A 20,086-nucleotide genomic window follows, 5' to 3' on the forward strand; every position below is an offset into this window, starting at 1 on the left:
CCATTTCATTTTAGTCAAAAAGAAAGGAAACCAATATGGAGAAAAGGGACTTTACTTTGCAATCCTGTCATGATTTTGATCTTTCGTATGAACCTGGCAGAAAACTTAGGTAGTTAGGTGTCGAATATTCATATGCAACTCCCGCAATAAAACCAAAAGCATATTATAGGACATATTCCGAAAAATCGACAAGCCAGTCCTTGCAAAGAAATAAAAGTTGTTCCCCCCCGACACGCCAGGATGGCAGCTCTTAGTACAACTGTAGGCTCAAGCTATGCAATACAACTGTTTTTTTTTTTCATCCTCTTCTTTCCCTATTCAAATCCGAGCTACAAAGACCATGGGATACAAGCAAAGCAGATAGACCGTTGAGTATCAACAGGTCAAGATGAATGTATCTATGGCATCATGGACCAAATTAGGAACAAAAAAATAACTTGGTGACATGATAATGAGAAGAAATTGTTGAGAAAAAAAAATAATCCTAGGACCACAGGCTTGATCGATCCCAGTACACTTTATTGCCACTACAAGGAATTATGTTTTATGGTTTTGCTTGCTTTATTCATGTCACTCTTTCATATGCATTTCCAATCTGCATGTGAAGCCACTCTGATGTTGAACCCTGGGCAAATTCCCTTGTTGTTTGTGGATCAAATGTCAAACCAGCAGCTGTGTTATATGGCTGAGCACCAAACTGCAAGACCACAGGCACTAGTTAATCTTTTTGAACCCTGTATGAACATTTTAAGACCTCATTTCAGGAGGAACAAATGCTACATAAACAATGTGTCATTTGGCCTAGACAGGAGGTGACCTGTCATTATTTGCAAGTATAGATATTATTCATCACCATTAGAAAAGATCCAGTAACTTAGCAAAGCCGTTTTAAAAGTCTATGAATTGTTTTGCATGTTGAAAGTTATATCTATGTGCAAAACAAGATTCCTGTGCAATCATCTATGTAACTGAAACATCAGTAGAAAATACTGATCTCTCAAGCCATTTGTTTCCAAAGGATGGTATTGTCTACTTTCATTTAGAGTTGAGGGATGAAAATTGGACAAAATAAGAGTTTAAGGATGAAAAGTAGACTTAATCCATAACATTTTAATTGCTCCATGTCCAATGAATTGAAAATAATGTAAATGTAGAGCGTAAAATGGAGATTCAGGAAACAAATACACACTGAGTAAAATAATAAGCTCAGCAAACAAGTCAGGTCAATTTGAAATGTTAAGAGCTGAAGCTGAGATAATAATCAAGAATCTTGTAAGCTCAATAAATAGTTGTTCAAAACTAAACTTACATCTTTAGATGGAAAAGCAACAATTCCGTTAATCATGTGACTATTAACTGCTTCAAGCTTCATGGACAAAAACTGCAGAAACAGCTCAATTAGGTACTTAAACATAAACTAGAAGACAACTCCATGCCAAGCATGATTGAGAAAATGTAATACCTCAACTTGATGCTGTAAAGACTGGATGTAATTTATTATTTCATCAAGGACTGATGCTTTCCCAATGACCTGAGGAATTGAAAAGTAAATATTATAAAAGAGAACCATTTACTCATAATAGAATTTTGAGAGAACAAAGAGCTTTAAAGTAACAAAAACTTGAAAACATGATGGTATTCAAAGTGCACCTTATTGCATCCAGGGACAAGATCTTGAAGAATTTTCATCCGTTCACTTATCTTCTCTCGCCGTGCCTGTCAATAAACAAATATTAAGCTGATATGATTATCATGTTACTACCCGCAATCCACCTTGAGCAATATCTGAACATTACATTTTCTGTGATGAGTTGGTTGTCACTCTGTTATAATCTTGTGAGAGAATATTATAACTTGTATAGTTAAAATGAAAACCGAAAATTAGGGAAAAAAAATATTGTGTAAGAGCTTACCCGCTCCGCAAGGCTATGGCTATCGGTTGCTTGACCTCTTCTTGCCCTCACATGAATGTAGTCTTGTTTTGGTGGCTCTGGTGGTGTAGCATTTTTATCAGCAGCCTTACTGCTGTTTCCTGAATCGGTTCCAGCTTCTGTCCTTAAACTATCATTCTTATCACTAGATTTCATTGGTTTCAAACGTTTTGCTTCTGGAGCATCCTGGAAAGTAGGGTGGTGACTTTCAGTTGATTTGAATATCCATGTAGATAGTCGATGAAGTATAAACACAAGTATCCAGATATATCATCCACACTGAAGTGAACCACCTATAAATTTACTTTACATTTTTAAAATACAAATGAAATTCAATCATAAATAAGAAACGGAGGATTTGTACAGTACAAAGAATTCAAGGTTTTATAAATTAAGCAGCACTAATTTGCGGGTCAACTACAAGTTCTTGAAATGACAAAAAGAACAACATCACATATACTCCCGAAATCGTTTTGGTGATGTGTGACTAACCCAAGGAACAACGGAACAGTCCAGCAAATACAGTGTCTCAACTAAACTAACAATATGCTTGAATTACCCAAGGTCTGATGGAGTGATGGTGCCATCAATATATGACAGCTTTGAATATGCAAAGGCTCAAGCACCAACAAAATAAATTCATACTTCAACTGTCATGCTACAGCTTCAGAAAGTTAGCAACATCCTAGACTAAGGCTAGGATGCCAATGAACCCAAATGAACTGACATGCCCGCATATCTGATTCCCACTCTACAAGGCACTGACCAGTATTGAGCATTTCAAAATCATTTATCAGTATTGGACACTGGCATGGACTTGGCATTTGGAAGATTTTGATCTGTGTTAACTAGGTTTGGCGCTGCTCAAGCACTGAAGCTAAACTGCTCCCCACGCTGCTACTGCCATAGCTACAGTAGCAGCAGCGCATGTGCATCCACATGGACAAGCAGATCACGGCGAACAGGGCCATCAAAAACCACGATTCCACAGCTTCCCCCCTTGCTTTGCAACCCCCAACCCCGAAACCCACCAACCCCAACACAGATCGCGCCCAATGCGGTTCCCCCACGGCCTTACCGAGTCCTGCCCGCCGCCGCCGCCGCCGCCGGAGGCGGCGGAGGTGGAGACGACCTTGGACAAGTCGTCGTCCTCGGGCCCCGCGTCGCTCCGCGGCCTCCTGCGCCCGCTTCCTCCTCCGCCGCGGCTTCCGCTCCCCTGGTCGGTGACGACGGACGACGCCTCGAAGTGGTGGCGGTGGTGATGCGGCCGCCAGAGCTCCGCCGCGAGCGAGGGGGCCGGGTCCATTCGCCGCCTGGGCGGCGCGGGAGGAGAGGGGAGGGGCCTAGGGTTTCGCGAGCTCGCCTGCGGCGGCGGCGGCGGCGGCGATGTGGCGGCGAGGCGGAGGTGGTCGGTCAGTGAAGTGCACGGGGGAGAAGAAGAGCTGTGATGAGAGAGAAGAGGAAAAATAATAATTTAAAAATAGTGGGGCCTTTTGGATTTGGAAAGAGATTGGTGGAGGTTATTGGGGGTTGGGCCCAGCACTTTGATGGGCTGGACCTGTGGGCCGGTTTAAATTTTAGGGTAAAGTCATTTTTTGGTACTATGAACTTTGCTCGAAATCTATTTATCACCACCTTATTATATGCTGTAAGATCGATTGCTTTTCACCTTTTAACATAGGATACTGTTGATTTTTTATTACATGTTTGACCATTCGTCTTAATTTTTTGAATAAGATGAATGGTCAAATATGTGTTTAAAAGTCAATGGTGTCATCTATTAAAAAACGAATGGAGTATTGTATAAAACCCATTTGCTTTGATTAATATGATAGTGCTTTTTTATAACAAGGAATTCCAATTTCAAGGGCTGGACTGTAGGATTAAGCTAAATATAGTTGTTGAGAGTCTCCTCGAAATGCAATGCGCAACCATCCATGAACAACGCGGTGACCGAGGAACCATCTATTTTCGATTTTACTCACCTACCCGAGAAAACATTGCACTAGGAAAATGCATGTCACTATGCCATGGAGAAAAGAAAACGAGAAGGGCCTTCATCGTTTGTGCTGGCTGCAGCAGTGCAGCTGCAGAAAAGCCGCACAACTCTATTGCAGCTGAATAAAACCAGTTACTGGCTGCAGTTATCAAACAGGAGCAATATTGGTAGGGAAGTTATTAGCTAATAATTCTATAATAGCGGCTTAATAAGCTTATGGCTATTGAACGGAAAATGTACTATCATGATGAAAAAGTCACTTAATTTGCATGGAGTAATTAGGGATCGCTTAATTTGCATGGAGTAATTAGGGACTTGGTGTCTACATGGACAAAGGCCGAGTTTAGTTAAAACTTTTTCTTTAAACTTCTAACTTTTTCATCACATCAAAATTTTTCTATACACAAACTTTCAACTTTTCCATCACATCGTTTCAATTTTAACCAAACTTCCAATTTTAGCGTGCACTAAACACACCCTAAAAAAGAAAGGAGGGACCGGGTATAGTAGGAAAGTAGCGGCTTTGCACGCTTGGATCTGCACTATTGCACCCTACTGCTTTAGAGCAGGTACAATAGCAGACTATTAGCCAGCTATAAACATATTTTAATGAGATAAAAGATGAGAGAGAAGAGAAGCGGACTATAAATCTGTAGCTAGCTGCAGCATGGACTCCAAAACACAGTGTGTGTATGACAAGTGTGACCATATATTAATAGTATAGTAAACAACTATTATATGAATTAGCTATTAGATTGGCTATAGATAAATTGGAGCTAGTAGTGGGCTATATTATTAAACTTGCTCTTAGTATTACTCACACACAGTATGTCTGCTTTCAAGGTAACCTACTTTTGATCCTGAAGACTTTAATTAAACATCCTTAAAAATCAATTTCACCGTGCACTCTCGCTGCATATTAAAAACCAAAAACAAATATCATGAGTTGTAGTACAAACTTTGACCACTATTATGGGTTTAGAAGTATTCCAAACTGTGCACTACTTTATGGAAGTAATCCCTTCGTACTCGTAAAGGAAGTCGTTTAGAACAGTGACACGGTCTCCAAAACACAACTTTGACTTCTTGTTTCTATAAAAATATTTATTGAAAAGTGATATATGTATACTTTTATGAAAGTATTATTCAAAACAAATATATTCATATAATTTTTACATTTTAAAACTCAACAAATTTAGAGTTATTCATGATTTATATTTCCAAGGTTTGACTTAAACATTGTCCTAAATGACTTCCTTTACGTGAGTGCGGAGGGAGTATGTACAAAAATAAGTATCACATTATACCATAATTTCTAACTCATATACTACAAACAAAACAAAAATAAAACATCAAAGCATGAAGAGTATGTTACATCAGTTATCCAAGCGTCACTACGGTAAAGCATGAGGATGAAGATCGTTTGTGGTTGTAGCTCATTACTGCCTAAAGTATTTGTTATTATGTCGTTCTCCTTTTTTTTTCGCTTTTTAATGATGATACGATGTGTGCATTATAATTACGTAGGTAGGAAGTAATCTTAGATTAACCGTATCATCTTAGTATAATTATTTAAGAGTAAAGTGTACTGGCGGTCCTTAAACTTGTAAGGGTGTGTCATCTAGGTCCCTAAACTCTCAAAATACATATCCAAATCCTAGAACTTGTCATAGTGTGTCATCTAGGTCCCAAATCGCCATAACCCCTACAGGATCCTACGTGGCGCTGATATGGCATGCCACACGGACATGACGCGGCATTATTTTGACTGACAAATGGGACCCATTTAATTTTTTCTTTTTTTTCTTTTTTTCTTCTCTTTTTTCCCATTTCTTCTCCTTTCTCTGTGATCCGTGCAGAAGATTCGAAAAAAAAAGAAGAATGAGAAGAAAACGGAAAAGAAAAAGAAAAGAAGAAGAAAAAAAAGAAAAGGATACGTCACATCCATGTGGCATTGCCACATCAGCGCCACGTAGGATCCTAGAGGGGATGTATCAATTTGGGACCTAGATGATACACTTTGACAAGTTCTGGGACCTGGATATGCATTTTGAGAGTTTAGGGACATATATGACACAACCCTACAAGTTTAAGAACCGCCAACATACTTTACTCATTATTTAAGATAATAAAGTTCTTTTTAAAGTAGACGTTTAGTATAAAAGCAGATTCGTTTTCCTTCCCTTTTTTATCCCACCCTCCACGTATTAAAAAAAACATTCCTTCTCTATAAAAACACTTTCATCCCCACCTATAAGAAAACATTGTGAGAAAAATCGAGAAAAAAAAACAGGGCTATAAATATTTGATCAAAATCAAGAAAAAAAACATGGCTATAAATATTTTTCGGATGAAATCAAACTTCTTAAATCTCGTTGTAACACATGAGCATATCACAAGTAATCTATTATATTATTAAAGGAATAGAAAAATGAGCCTCCACGTTCACTCTCATGGCCTAGAAATTCTCACATTAATCGGAGAAAAAAGAAAAAGCAGAGTCCATATAGAAATACAATTTAGAAATATCTGAAATTCGGAATTAAAAAATAATAAATATTAAAAGAGGAGACTAGAGTCCAAATGGAAATACAATTTAGAAATAGATGAAATTCAGAATTAAAAAATAAGGAATATTAGAAGAGGAGACTAGAGTCCATATAGAAATACACTTAGGAAATAACTGAAATTTGAAATTAAAAATAAGGAATATTAGAAGTAGAGTATAGAGTCCGTATAGAAATACAATTAAGAAAAAAAATAGAAATTGGGAATTAAAAAATAAGGAATATTAAAAGTAGAGTATAGAGTCCATATAGGAGTTTAAAACTAACTAAAATTTGGAATAAACATAATAAAATTAAAACTAGATATTAGAGTCCGTATAAAAATACAATTTACAAATAACTAATATTTGAAATTAAGAAAAAAATGGGAAGAAGAGTTTAAAGTCAATATAGGAATACAATTTATAAGTAACCTCCACGTTCACTCTCATGGCCTAGAAATTCTCACATTAATCGGAGAAAAAAGAAAAAGTAGAGTCCATATAGAAATACAATTTAGGAATAGCTGAAATTCGGAATTAAAATATAAGGAATATTAGAAGATGAGACTAGAGTCCATATGGAAATATAATTTAGAAATAGATGAAATTCGGAACTAAAAAATAAGGAATATTAGAAGAGGAGACTAGAGTCCATATAGAAATACAATTAGGAAATAACTGAAATTCGGAATTAAAAATAAGGAATATTAGCAGTAGAGTATAGAGTCCATATAGAACTACAATTAGGAAACAACTGAAATTCAGAATTAAAAATAAGGAATATTAGAAGTAGAGTATAGAATCCATATATAAATACAATTAGGAAATAACTATAATTGGGAATTAAAAATAAGGAATATTAGAAGTAGAGTATAGATTCCATAAAGAAATACAATTAAGAAAAAAAAATAGAAATTGGGAATTAAAAAAATAAGGAATATTAGAAGTAGAGTATAGAGTCCATATAAGAGTTTAAATCTAACTAAAATTTGGAATAAACATAATAAAATTAAAAGTAGAGTTTAGAGTCCGTATAAAAAATAATTTACAAATAACTAAAATTTAAAATTAAGAAAAAAAAATGGGAAGAAGAGTTTAAAGTTAATATAGGAATATAATTTAGAAGTAACTGAAATTCGAAATTAAAAATTAAAGAATATTGAAATATGAGTTTAGAGTCCACATAAAAATACAATTATAAATAATAAAAATTCAGAAATAAAAATAAATAATATTGGAAGAAGATCATAGAGTCTATATAGGAATATATATAATTTACAAATAACTAAAATTTGATATTAAAAATAATTAATAACTAACACGTATATAAAATACAATATGAATATTACACATTTGTAATTTTGTAAAGTTATTGCAAAATTTAAAATTATGTTGTCATTTTAATATATTTGAATAATATAATGAGAAAACATATATGCTATTATATGAGAGAAAATATAATGATGCTAGCCGCGCAATCTGCACGGGTCACCATGCTAGTTAAAATATAAAAACGTGAATATTAGGAAATGACCTAATATCAAATAATTATAAGAGGTGAGGCTTCAAACCCAGATCGTTTAGCCCACTATCTTATGGAGCTAGCCAAAAAACCCCGCGTGTTTCTCACAAATAATTAAAATATGAAAAGGAGTACTCTCTCTGGTTCCATAATTCTTAATATTTTAGATAAGATTGAGGTTAAACTTTTATAACTTTGACTATTAATAACTTTAAAAATATTTAATTTAAAAAACCTATAACAACATACATATTGTTTTATCTTACAAAGTACTATAACAAAAATAAAAATTTATTTATTTATTGTATATATATTATATTAAAAAATTATAGTTAAGTATGTATTTTTAAGTCCGTGTTATTATCTAAAACATCACGAATTATGGAACCTAGGGAGTAGTAAAAGTAAACTGACATGCCGTTCCATCTAGAGAGAGCAAATGGGACAGCCACCCCTGTTGGTCGCCGGCTATCAAGCGGCCGAGCACGGAAAGCGTGCTCATGCATTTCCCGGTTGTCTCCATCTCTTTCGATTGACCGACCCAGACGAGAAATGGCTTGGCCAGCGTACGTATACTCCCTCTGTACTTACGAAAGTCGTTTTATACAGTGACACGGTCCAAAACACAGCTTTGGCTTCTTATTTATATAAAAATATTTATTAAAAAATGATTAAATTGAGAGTTATTTATAATTTATATTCCCAATGTTTAACTTAAATATTGTCCTAAACGACTTCTTTTACAAGTATGGAGGGAGTACGTGATATTTTCTCTGTGTTTTTCTAATTAAATTGTTTAAATTTTAATTATATTTATAGAAAAAAATAGTCACATATAAAATAGTAAATTAGTTTCGTTTATGTAAAAAAATATCACTCTATTTTTCTATAAATTTAATTAAACTTAATAAGTTCAATAAAAGAGGTTAAAATGACTAATAATATGAAATAGAGGAAGTATCATACTGTCTCTGTTCTGATTCACGAGCGTGTTTAATTATCTGATTCTGAGGCAGGTGCCGTATTTAGCAAGATGTCTAGCTTTAATTAATTACACTCCCTCACATATTTTAATGACGCCGTTGACTTTTCGACCAACGTTTGACCATTCATTTTATTTAAAATTTTTATGTAAATATAAATATTTATGTCATGCTTAAAAAACATTTGATGACGAATCAAGTCATAATAAAATAAATGATAATTACATAAATTTTTTGAATAAAACGAATGGTCAAACGTTAAATAAAAAGTGAACGGCGTCATACGATTTACGCGGGCGGCGAAAGCAACCCGTCGCCTCGCTCGCCTCCTCTCATCTCATCATCCTCTCACGGCGCATGTACACTTGCGCGACTTATTAGAAATCGTACTACGACTCGCACAAGTGGTGTACACATGTACGCACGCCGGCACGCGCTTGCTTGTTGATCCATTCGTATTTACTGTGACCGTCGTACATTCTACAGGAGGAAACAACACTGGATCGAAGAGTCTGAAACGCGTTCGTTCTCCTAGCGTGTGTTTGGTTCTAGGACAAGGTGGGATGGGATGAAACCATTCCTGATTTTGGGGTTGGGACGATTCCACCTGTGTGTTTGGTTTGTTGAATAGGACGATCCCAGTTTTTTGTTTGGTTGAAGGGACGAGGGAGGAATGGGATGAATACCGTTTGCAACCACTGACGACGCCGTTTGCAATAACCATGGCCACCTCCGCCTCTGCCCTCACCTCCCTCTCCACCACCGAGATGCGTCGCGCCGCCAGACAGGAGGGAGCTGCCGATCTGCGGCGGGCAATGGTGTCGGCCTTCACTGCGAGCAGCCGTGGCTCGGCGACGACGGCATCGGCGAGGTCCGCGGCGGAGAGGGAGAGGCCGGATCCGTCGCCGCAGCCCTCCCCATCTCCGGATCCGCCGCCGCAGCACTCCCCATCCCCGGATCCGCCGCTGCTGAGCCCGGACGGAGGAGCAGGCCGACGAAGGAGCTCGCCTCGACGAGCAGGACGGCAGCGAGCAGGTAGAGGAGCCGGTGACTCGGCGGGCCGGCGAAGGAGCAGCGCCGGCAAGCGACTCGGCAGGGGCGAGCACGCAGAGCTTCGCGAGTGGGCGGCGCGACTCGGCGAGCGGACGGCGACTCGGCGAGCGGGCGAAGGAGCGTCGCCGATAGGCGATTCAGCGGGCACGAGCATGCGCAGCTTCACCGGCGGCGACTCGGCGGAGGAGCAGCGTGCGGAGTAGCGGCGGCGACCGACGTTGAGGTAGACGACCGGCGTCCAGGCGGAGGAGCGCGACCGACGTCGAGGTAGACGACCGGCGTCCAGGCGGAGGAGCGGCGCTGGGGGACGAGCGGCGGCAGGGTACGGGCGGCGCCACGACAGAACCGAGCGGGAGGTGGCTGGAGCGAGTGACGCCGTTCTCTCCATCCAAGTGGGATCGATTGGTCCGGCCGATTTTGGCGGATCACTTCATCCCGGATCTGGAGAGAATATTCCCATCTAGAATCATTCCATCCCACCCATCCCTCCATCCAAACAACTGGAAAAATGGGATCGACCCAACTCATCCCGTTCCATCCCACCAACCAAACACTACCCTAAAGTTTGCTAAGGTCGGCCGGCCAGTCTTTGATTAGTCTCGTGAATCAAGGTATAATTCCAAGAGCTACTTTTACGGTTGCTACCTCTAATTTTATCCATATCACATACTCATAATTTTAAGATAATCTATATAATACATTATCTCTATACTAATTCTAATATCACTAGCCCTAGCATTTGTTTGCCCAATCTATTATTCCTCTCCTGCTTGCAGTTCTAAAGCAGTAGTCTTTTATTTTCACCCTCGAAACTTTTCACGGATTCCATTTTTACTCTAGACGATGGGGCTGTTTGGTACAGCTCCAGCTCCTAAATATTACTCCAGGAGTTGAGTCTGGAGTGGAGTTGTGGAGCTGCCTAAACCTAGCTACACAACTCTAGTACATCTTGTGAGAGAGCTCCACCCAACTCCACTTCCAGTTTTGGTGGAGCTGAAACTGTTTGGCTGAGCTCTAGCTCCAGGAGGGGTGGAGCTGGAGCTGGAGCTGTGCCAAACAGACCCGATATAACCGGTGTTGAAAAGCAAGGATGAAAAGGAAATCAGTTCTATATATAGTTCCGGATGAAAATGGATTTTATCAAAGGTTTAAGGATGAAACATGGATCTAACCTTAAATATAAGGCAAAATTTGCTACAAGATACTCAAAAATTTATATAATTTGTTGGGAGACATCATAAAAACATGTTAGGGCTGAAAGACAATTACAAAATTGATAATTTGCTGGAGGACACTCGTCATTGTAGAGAGAAATTATTAAAAAAAAGAATGCCGGTCAAAAAGCTTTTGAGCTAGGCTAGAGTGAAGATGGATTATGATGTATAGTGATGTACTGGGGTGATGGTAAATTTATATTTGCATAATTTCTAAATTTTACTCTAACGTTATGTTTGAAGCATGTATGTTAAGAGCATTCTCGTCGTTCTTAAGAATTTCTCCAATTGAGCCGAAAGTGTTCTCTAGCAAATTACCAATTTTTAGGATGTCTTTCAGTCGTGACACATTATTCAATGTGCATTAGCAAATTACACAAGTTTTGAATGTTATGTAGCAAAATTTGTCTTATTATAAACAATGAAAAAAATCACTATTAACCAGTGTTTGCCAACTGTATTATCTTTTTTAGCTTTTTTGGAAGGCATGAATTTTTATAGAATATTCAGTATGTAAATAATAACAGTTCATGCAACAAAGGACCTCTTAGGTATTGTCTTGAGCATATTACTACTTCCTATGTTTTATGTTGTGAGAAGTTTTCGGTTTTGACTAGATTTATATACAAATATGTCCAAAGTTATATTGATCTAAGTAAATCCAGACGATAGATGAATAGATCAAACCATCTTATAATGGTGAAACGGAGGGAGATGAGTATCTTACATTGCAAAAAGAGAATCTAGAAGTAGTCCCAAACAAGATGGATCATGGAAGCTCAATCAATTTGAAGTTTCCTTGCAAAATTTAATTTAATTTTAATTTTAAAATCTTGGTCAAACGAATTTTTAACAATAACGGTACATGTACTGCGTAATTCTTTAAAAAAAAGAGAACGGTACATGTACCCCGTTCGAATCCACTGGAAAGAGTGGATTAAATTTTGGATTAAAATGGCACGCTTTTCAAATTGCTAAACGGTGCGTTTCGTGCGAAAACTTTCTATATGAAAGTTGTTCTAAAATATCAGATTAATTCATTTTTTAAGTTTGTAATAATTAAAACTCAATTAATCACTTGTTATTACCACCTCGTTTTGCGTGAAATACTTAATCTTCATCCTTAGGAGATTCAAACACCACCAAAAATTTGCTGGCACCAATGCCAATCTTATCAAACTATTTAGCACCCGTGTTTAAGCCTCGTTTCTATTCCCGAATCGTAGGAATCATCGCAGAGAGAGCTAGCGAGATTAACCCCAAAATCCCATCATCAAGGTGTCATCTGCAATATCACAGTATGCGGAGGTTCAGAATTAAAAGAACACCAGTATCTCATTTTTCCATTATACCCTTTTTCCTTTCCCATAAAAAATTAATTAAGTTGGTACCGACCAGCGATGTGTGTTCCCTTCTGTGTCACTGTGTGAATTCCTTTGCGATTTAAATTGACGAGTCATCTGCTCGTTTTTCTGATCATCTTGCTTCATGATCCGGCAATCCAATTTGTTGGCTCCAGATGGGACCTAACACCCTGCAATTATGGCTCCATCACAAACAGGTACCCTCCAAGGTTGAGCATCAGTTGGTGCAACTAGAAAGTAGAAACCACAAGGGACAACCCGTCTAAAGCTCTACTAATTATGTTATCACTTGAATAATACTACTAGTATTGTTTTAAAACACCTAGATACTGATGTAGGCAACATGGTTGTTATAACTAATCTTCAATATCTTAGTATATAAAGTATAAAGTATCTTAAAATGAATGGAAAATTAATGCCTACTTGAGAGTTTGTAGTTTGTATCATTATTTCACTATTATAATTTTGTACCGAGTCAAACAATTATTCAGTTCGCACAAAAATAACTCCATTAAAAAAATATAATTATCAAGACAGAGGTAGAGACGTCCTCGCAACCATGACACAAGCTTCCGTTTGATTTAGATTATCGAACGGATTATTATCATATATTATCTTTATTATTATATGGATAAATTAAATATTTAAAAAGTAAACTTCAAAACAAGCTATCTAAGCAATACAACAGAAGATTTTCTTAAATGTATTTTTAATTAGAGAGCAGAATAATACATTTCAATAATTCGGTGCATAATTAAAAAGAGCATTACCTTATGCCTTGTTCTTTTTGTCAACTCCATCCTTATTTTTTGTTAGCACATTTTTCAAATGGTTAAATGACGTATTTTTTACAAAAGCTTTTTATATAAAGTTTCTTTAAAATTCAAATAAACCCATTATTTAAGGTTTGTAATAATTAACACTAATGATTTATGTGCTAATGGTTTATCTTATTTTATGTGCCCCTGAAAATCTAAATTAAGTTGGAGATTAAAAATCAGACCCTAAGCAGCATTGAAATGTTCCAATATGCTAAAACTTCAAGAGCCCCTTGATTCGTAGGAATAAAAAAACAAAAAATAGGGAAAATTAGGATTATGATAGAAATGCAAGTGTAAACAAAGAATTACAGAACACATGAAAAACGTTTGATTGGACCGCATGAAAAAAAATATAAGAATCGTATGAGAGAGTTATACTCAAAGGAAGATTTTCAAAAGATTGAAGCTCTTGCTAATTTTTCTCCAAAATCTCTATAGAATTTTCCATTCCATAGGAATTTCAAAGGATATAAAATGACCCAATCCTTTGTTTCAAAAGACATTCATAAAAAAGTTTCTATAAAACTAGAAATCCTTCAAAATTTATATGTTTTTTTCTTCAAATCAAATAGCCCTGATTTGTCGTCAAAGATTAGGGACACCAGTCAAAGCAACAGTTATACAGTACATAAATATACCCCCTCCCAAGGACCAAAGTGCAAAACCCCACCTCGAATTCGATTTCTTTCTCCCCTTTTTCCACGCCCACCTTCGCTCGCTCACCATCCTCATCCCCTTTTCCCTTCTCCTCCACCCCCCCCCCCCAACCACCTCACCGCCGACGACCTCATCCTCGTCGGCGCCGTCGGATTCACCAGCGAGGGAGGTTGCGGCGGCGGCGGAGAGCGCGAGGGAGGAAAGCGGGGGAGGTGACCGCCAGCGATGGGGCAGCAGTCGCTGATCTACGCGTTCGTGGCGAGGGGCACGGTGGTGCTCGCCGAGTACACGGAGTTCACCGGCAACTTCACCACCATCGCGGCGCAGTGCCTCCAGAAGCTCCCCGCGAGCAACAACAAGTTCACCTACAACTGCGACGGCCACACCTTCAACTACCTCGTCGAGGACGGATTCAGTGAGTTCCTCCTCCTCCTCCTCGATCCAATGATCGATCGGTCTCCCTCCTCGGCGAGGCCGCGCGGACGCCGATCTGCCTCGGATCCGCAACGTTGCGTGCTCGATTTGGGGTTCTCCATGCGTGTAGATCTCGCGGGGTTTGTTCGATCTGTTTCGGTAGGCCTGGGGCCTCGAGTGGTTGGATCCGCTTGGACTCCGAGCTGACTTGCGGGGCGTGCTAGTGCTATCTAGCGTGTGCTGCTTGTGCTTCGGTTTGAGTTGACGAATGCTAGAGAGGGAGGCTAGGTGTTGGGAATTGGCTATATTTAGAGGAGGCTCGGGTGTTTCCATGTGTGATTGCATGCTAGAATCAGGAAATTTATAGACGTGTTTGCGTTTTGAATGTGTTATTTGACTATATCAAATATTTTTTAGGCTCTAACCGCATCGGCATACTGGGGATTCAGGGATTAGGTGATTGGTGCGTTTTTCGATTTTGCATTTCTGGACGATTCATGGACATATCTAACTAACTTATCAAATCAAAATGGTGTGATACTTATCTTTCATATTCTACTTTGTGATGATCAGAAGAGGCATTAAAATTGTGTCATTCTTGCGGGCACAAGTATTGTATCGGGGCAGTCTAGCATATTTTGCCTTTTCTTATGTTCAAACTGGGTGACCATATTTCCATTATTATGGTAATGTGAAAATGACATCAAAAGGCTACTTCAAATTTCATTTGGTACTTCATTGAATAGGTTGCAGTATATTATTATGGAATAAATGCTGTTTAGTTTTAGGTAGGATGCAAGTTCCCAATCCAATTGTTTGCATTGTTTTTGAACAAATAAACAATTAAGGCAAGACATGGTTTCATAGTGCAAGAGGAATTGGATGTGGGGCTAACATTACGTAGTCAAGGGAAGATTCATAACTGTTATCTTGTATTAGGCTGTGGCGTGCATGATTGAGTAATTAGTGGAAGGTTATGAAGGATAACAAAAAAAGCAGGAAGATGGGTGGTTAGAAAGTTTTTTTTTCCCCCACAGGCAAACTGTTAAGGTAGCACCCACCCTTTTATGGTAAATTGAATATGTTACACAATTTAAACAGTCTAAATTGGTTTGCAAACTTGCGTCATCTATTTTTTGGAACCATTCTAAATTGCTTGGTCACCCTAAAACAACTATTTTCATTATTTTGATCTTTTGGTACTTTGATGTTTTCACTTTCTAACACAAACTCATGATGTGCATTGAGATTAATTATCATTTCCATTTCCCCCCCTTTGTGCAGCATACTGTGTAGTTGCTGTTGAATCAGTTGGGCGACAAATCCCCATTGCTTTCCTTGACAGAGTCAAGGAAGATTTCACCAAAAGATATGGTGGTGGGAAAGCAGCTACTGCTGCAGCAAACAGCCTCAACCGAGAATTCGGGTATGTTCATTTTGCTTTTATGTGATATTCGAGCATGGTGTGGGCTTTCTTTCTTTTGACTGATATTTGTTTGTCTCTACTATTTAAAGATCAAAACTTAAGGAGCACATGCAGTATTGTGTGGACCACCCTGAGGAAATCAGCAAGCTTGCAAAGGTCAAAGCACAAGTCTCAGAGGTCAAAGGAGTTATGATGGAAAACATTGAGAAGGTTCATTCTTAAATCATCCAATGGTCTGCACATTATGTTCTTTAAAAACCATGATGCTCTTCAAAGGTTGTTGCTGATTCTATATTACAATTATGAAATTCAGGTTCTTGACCGTGGTGAGAAGATTGAACTGCTTGTCGACAAGACTGAAAACCTGAGATCTCAGGTATTAACGTTTTCCTTCATGATGTGCTGTACTAGTTTCTTTATCTTTGAAGTTACTGTTGTGTAACACAGAGAATTTAGAACTGCAAATCATCTTATAGAACTCAGGAATCTTTATACAATGGATTGCTATGGAGAAATTACTGATACATGTTAGTGTAGATCGCATGAGAGTATGGAGTATGGTAATGGTATGTTCTAGAATTTAGTGCATTATAATAAAAACATTCTGAATAAGATTTAAGTAGGACAAATCTAGTCTCTTTTACTCAATGCATCCAAAGCATTGTTACTAGAATTTTGATGGCTTTGTTAGTTGAAGCATCATTGTTAGTAGGGAAGGGATGGTTTCATTAATTGAAACATCAATATTACTGGACTTCTATGGTAGTTGAAATGTTATCATCTCTAGAATAATTTTTCAGAATTTTTGGAACATATATGCCAAGATACAAGATTGCCCTAAAGAACAAGATATCTCGTGGTCTGTTTTAGCCTATGTATTTCTGTTTTGAGCTGACTAGAAAGCTTCCATGTCGATGCTGGTGTACATATGTAGAAGTACCGCATTATGGTTCCAAAGGTGATCTGGCTTACTGTTGATATGGTATAGCATTATTACTGTGCTGCGACTGACATGTAGTAATCCTCCACACCATCTGCTGTTATAACTGATGTGCACCCGGCTAGGCAGAAGGAAATTATGAACTATTTTAACTCATTAATTAACTCAGCAACTTTTGATGTATAATACATTATTACTATGCTACAACAAGCATATAGATTCCTTCTTACCATCTATTATACTGTTCAAGCTGAATAATTTGATGCACAATGAGATGCTTGTAGTGGTTGGAGATGCTTGTAATGATATGCAACTATCTGAGCTTTGCTTATTTAGCTCCTATGAGCGATGGGAAGTAGCAGCTGTTGAAATTAACTGGATTAAACAGTGTGAGACACAATATAGATGCTTTGGATGATACTGTTAAAGAAAACCAATGAATGGTGGCACTTATGGATTATGCACTTTATTCTGTCTTGGCATTTTGGAAATGCACATAGCTTTCTTCGTTCTTAAATCAAAACTATGGGTTGCAGGCACAAGATTTCAGACAGCAGGGTACAAAGGTGCGGCGAAAGATGTGGTTACAAAACATGAAGATCAAGCTGATCGTCCTGGGCATCATCATCGCGCTCATCCTCATCATCATCCTGTCCGTGTGCCATGGCTTCAAGTGCAAGTGAGGGTGTTGGCTTCCCAGTCCTCCACATTCACCTTGCCCCCCATAATACCGCCTATTCCTGGCGAAAAAAAAGACCATATGTTTTTTTTTGTTCTGTTAGTCATGAGTCCTGCCCCGATTCTTGGGTGTTCGAGTGTCCCTGATGTCGCGCTTGATTGGTGTCGGATAGTGACTGGGTTTATGGGTCGGAGTCCCGTGTATTTTTGGACGCTATTCATGTATAGCCTGTATGCTACCCTCTTTTCGCTCTGCTATATGAGTAGTAGGTGTTACTACGTTTGTTCCCCCACTTTATATCTTCTCTTACTCCACAGCTAAATCTTAGTAAGAAGGAACAACTTGCATTTTCAAACCTGTGATCTTCATAAATAATTTTGATTTTGGAGAGATTATTACTCGATGACCTTGAAGATCGATGGTAGTTCTGGTTGCAGGTCCATCAAGGAAATTGCTCCTGAAGATGGACCACTTTCTTGATTTGTCTAACTTATTTTAAGGCCAGGCAGTTCTTTTGCATCTAGAATTCGTGGCTGGTTTTGTGAATTTGCCCCTGGTTTACAGGATTTCCATTAGACGACACCAGTAGAGAACAAGAGATGCCTTTGATCACATTAAGCTAATATGGCAACACGCGTACGCTATGGTGAGTTAGTGACACTGACGTTGCAAAGGGCGTAACCTTTACGTTTTTCGAAGTGTAAACATAGGAAAACAGACTACTCCTTCCGTTAGACTACTCCTTCCATTTCATAAAAAACCAAACCAACGTACTCTACATAAAACGAGATTTGATGTTCTTGTCCTAGGTTGGTTTGTTTGTTTGTTTTTGTTTTGTTTTGTTTTTTTTTTTTTTGCGGAGAGGGTACTTCTCTAGCCGTTTCACGAAATTGATCAGGAATCGTAAACTCTGCGTTGCATTACCTTTCTTCATGTCATTCTCTTCCCCTTGCAGCTGCCGTCCAAGTTTAGAGAGATGGCAACCTTTAATTTAACCTTTCTACCAGTATATGCCAACACTAGCATCTAAAACCCTCCTTGTGACTCGGATTTGCTCTTTTGCTACTGCTTTCCACGATTCAGTGGTAGGATCACATTCTATTTCTTCGCAAGCTCCAGCTGCAAAAGGTCGGTGCTGCTTACTAGCTGTCCAATTATTTAGATGCTGAGTGCTGACTGTACGTTTTGAAAATGGTCAAGCACTTAACCCCAGGGATTGTGACTCTCTAGTGTGTAGATGCTATTTTGGCTGCGAAGGTATCCTAGTTATAGGGAGCAGTATTAAGGAGCAAGGAATACTGGCGGCGTTCTTTCAAAGGACATTGGGGAGAGATTGGGGAGACTCTAACTCGTTTTCCACGCGCACGCTTCCCAAACTATTAAACGGTACGTTTTTTTAAAATTTTCTATAGAAAAATTGCTTTAAAAAATCATATTAGTCCATTTTTGAAATTTAAAATAGTTAATACTCAATTAATTATACACTAATGGTTTACTTCGTTTTGCGTATCTCCCTAATCTTCTCTATCTCCCCTCTCTCAAACTCAGCTAGCTAACTGTGATTCCGAAATGGTAAACACTGTAGAGTTTTGCCAATAATAAGCGAAATTTAAAATAAGCTTAGTGCATACAAATTATACCAATATATTCAAGGAAAATCTAGGATGCAATTGCTACCTGGGTTGCCTGTGAACCCATCAAGCCGATAAACTGGGCGCAATCAACCACGGTACACTACTGGTGGGAATCGCTTGCAACACGTCAAGGTGCACCCAAGCATGGGACTCGATTCCTAATCCTTCTAATCTCTTGGGAAATTTGAAAGGAGCGAAACCAACGAATTTTCCGAAACAAGGAACTAACCATGGTGGCCCTAATCTCGAAGATTAAGGAAGAGGCAAAATCTTGGGCTATGGCGGGAGCCAAACGCCTAGCAGAGATGTTACCGTAGACCCCAACCGTGATGCTGTAAATATTTTTTCGTTAGCTCTAAATTTACCCTCTATATTCAATGAATAGGTAAGCTTTGCCTTTCGTTAAAAAAAACCAATATATTCGTATTTTTTTGACATAAATATGATGATCCTTGCAGTACTATAACAGTTCCAGGTGGAAATGAACGCATGATTCTCAATACACTAGGGAAGGAAATAATATTGGATTGAAGTGCTCTAACACCTCAAATTCCATGAATTGAAAAAACACAAGAAAACTGCAAGAATGGCCGTTTGGATGTAGCATAGGAAAAAATACAGGAATTATATAAGATAGATAGACACCAAGATTTTTTTTAAGAGGTTGGAACTCATGTTAGAATTCCTTTAAAATTCCTATGTTTTGAGCTAATCCAAAGAAAATTCATAAGATTTTTTGATAGCTATTCCTTTGATTCAGGTAACCATATAGGAAGAATTTTCCATAGGATCGAAATCCTCTGGTGATCCTTTGTTCCGAAGGAGCCCTAAAATGTCAATTTCAACAATCGATGATACCCCGGCCCGGCCATATATGGTTGCACATGTGTAACTATGTGAA

General features: G+C 38.3%; 2 protein-coding genes across 2 annotated transcripts; one reads left to right on the forward strand and one right to left on the reverse strand.

The window, feature by feature from the left end:
- Nucleotides 1-141: 141 nt before the first annotated feature.
- Nucleotides 142-3,380, reverse strand: LOC4342637 (transcription factor BHLH094-like). The gene is made up of 6 exons (XM_015790337.3): nt 3,010-3,380; nt 1,914-2,117; nt 1,651-1,716; nt 1,463-1,531; nt 1,310-1,381; nt 142-697 (listed from the first exon to the last, which is right to left on the reverse strand). Exons 1-6 carry the CDS (start codon nt 3,235-3,237, stop codon nt 566-568), a joined length of 771 nt encoding a protein of 256 aa, XP_015645823.1. The 5' UTR covers nt 3,238-3,380; the 3' UTR covers nt 142-565.
- Nucleotides 3,381-14,093: 10,713 nt separating this feature from the next.
- LOC4342638 (vesicle-associated membrane protein 721) lies at nt 14,094-17,843 on the forward strand. Its single transcript, XM_015792223.3, has 5 exons — nt 14,094-14,507; nt 15,791-15,932; nt 16,022-16,142; nt 16,246-16,308; nt 17,409-17,843. Exons 1-5 carry the CDS (start codon nt 14,318-14,320, stop codon nt 17,553-17,555), a joined length of 663 nt encoding a protein of 220 aa, XP_015647709.1. The 5' UTR covers nt 14,094-14,317; the 3' UTR covers nt 17,556-17,843.
- The last annotated feature ends 2,243 nt before the right edge of the window (nt 17,844-20,086 follow it).

This window comes from Oryza sativa, chromosome 7 (assembly GCF_034140825.1).
Source record: "Oryza sativa Japonica Group chromosome 7, ASM3414082v1".
Lineage (NCBI taxonomy): Eukaryota > Viridiplantae > Streptophyta > Magnoliopsida > Poales > Poaceae > Oryza > Oryza sativa.

What these genes read in the sequence shown, in the direction of transcription:
- LOC4342637 (XM_015790337.3), bottom strand. Translation starts at nt 3,237, where the DNA reads ATGGACCCGGCCCCCTCGCTCGCGGCGGAGCTCTGGCGGCCGCATCAC. An exon ending in GCCATAGCCTTGCGGAGCGG is followed by an intron (nt 1,717 to 1,913) that starts GTAAGCTCTTAC and finishes GTTTATTGACAG; the next exon opens with GCACGGCGAGAGAAGATAAG. An exon ending in CTTTACAGCATCAAGTTGAG is followed by an intron (nt 1,382 to 1,462) that starts GTATTACATTTT and finishes CTGTTTCTGCAG; the next exon opens with TTTTTGTCCATGAAGCTTGA.
- LOC4342638 (XM_015792223.3), top strand. Translation starts at nt 14,318, where the DNA reads ATGGGGCAGCAGTCGCTGATCTACGCGTTCGTGGCGAGGGGCACGGTG. An exon ending in AGCCTCAACCGAGAATTCGG is followed by an intron (nt 15,933 to 16,021) that starts GTATGTTCATTT and finishes TACTATTTAAAG; the next exon opens with ATCAAAACTTAAGGAGCACA. An exon ending in TGATGGAAAACATTGAGAAG is followed by an intron (nt 16,143 to 16,245) that starts GTTCATTCTTAA and finishes TATGAAATTCAG; the next exon opens with GTTCTTGACCGTGGTGAGAA.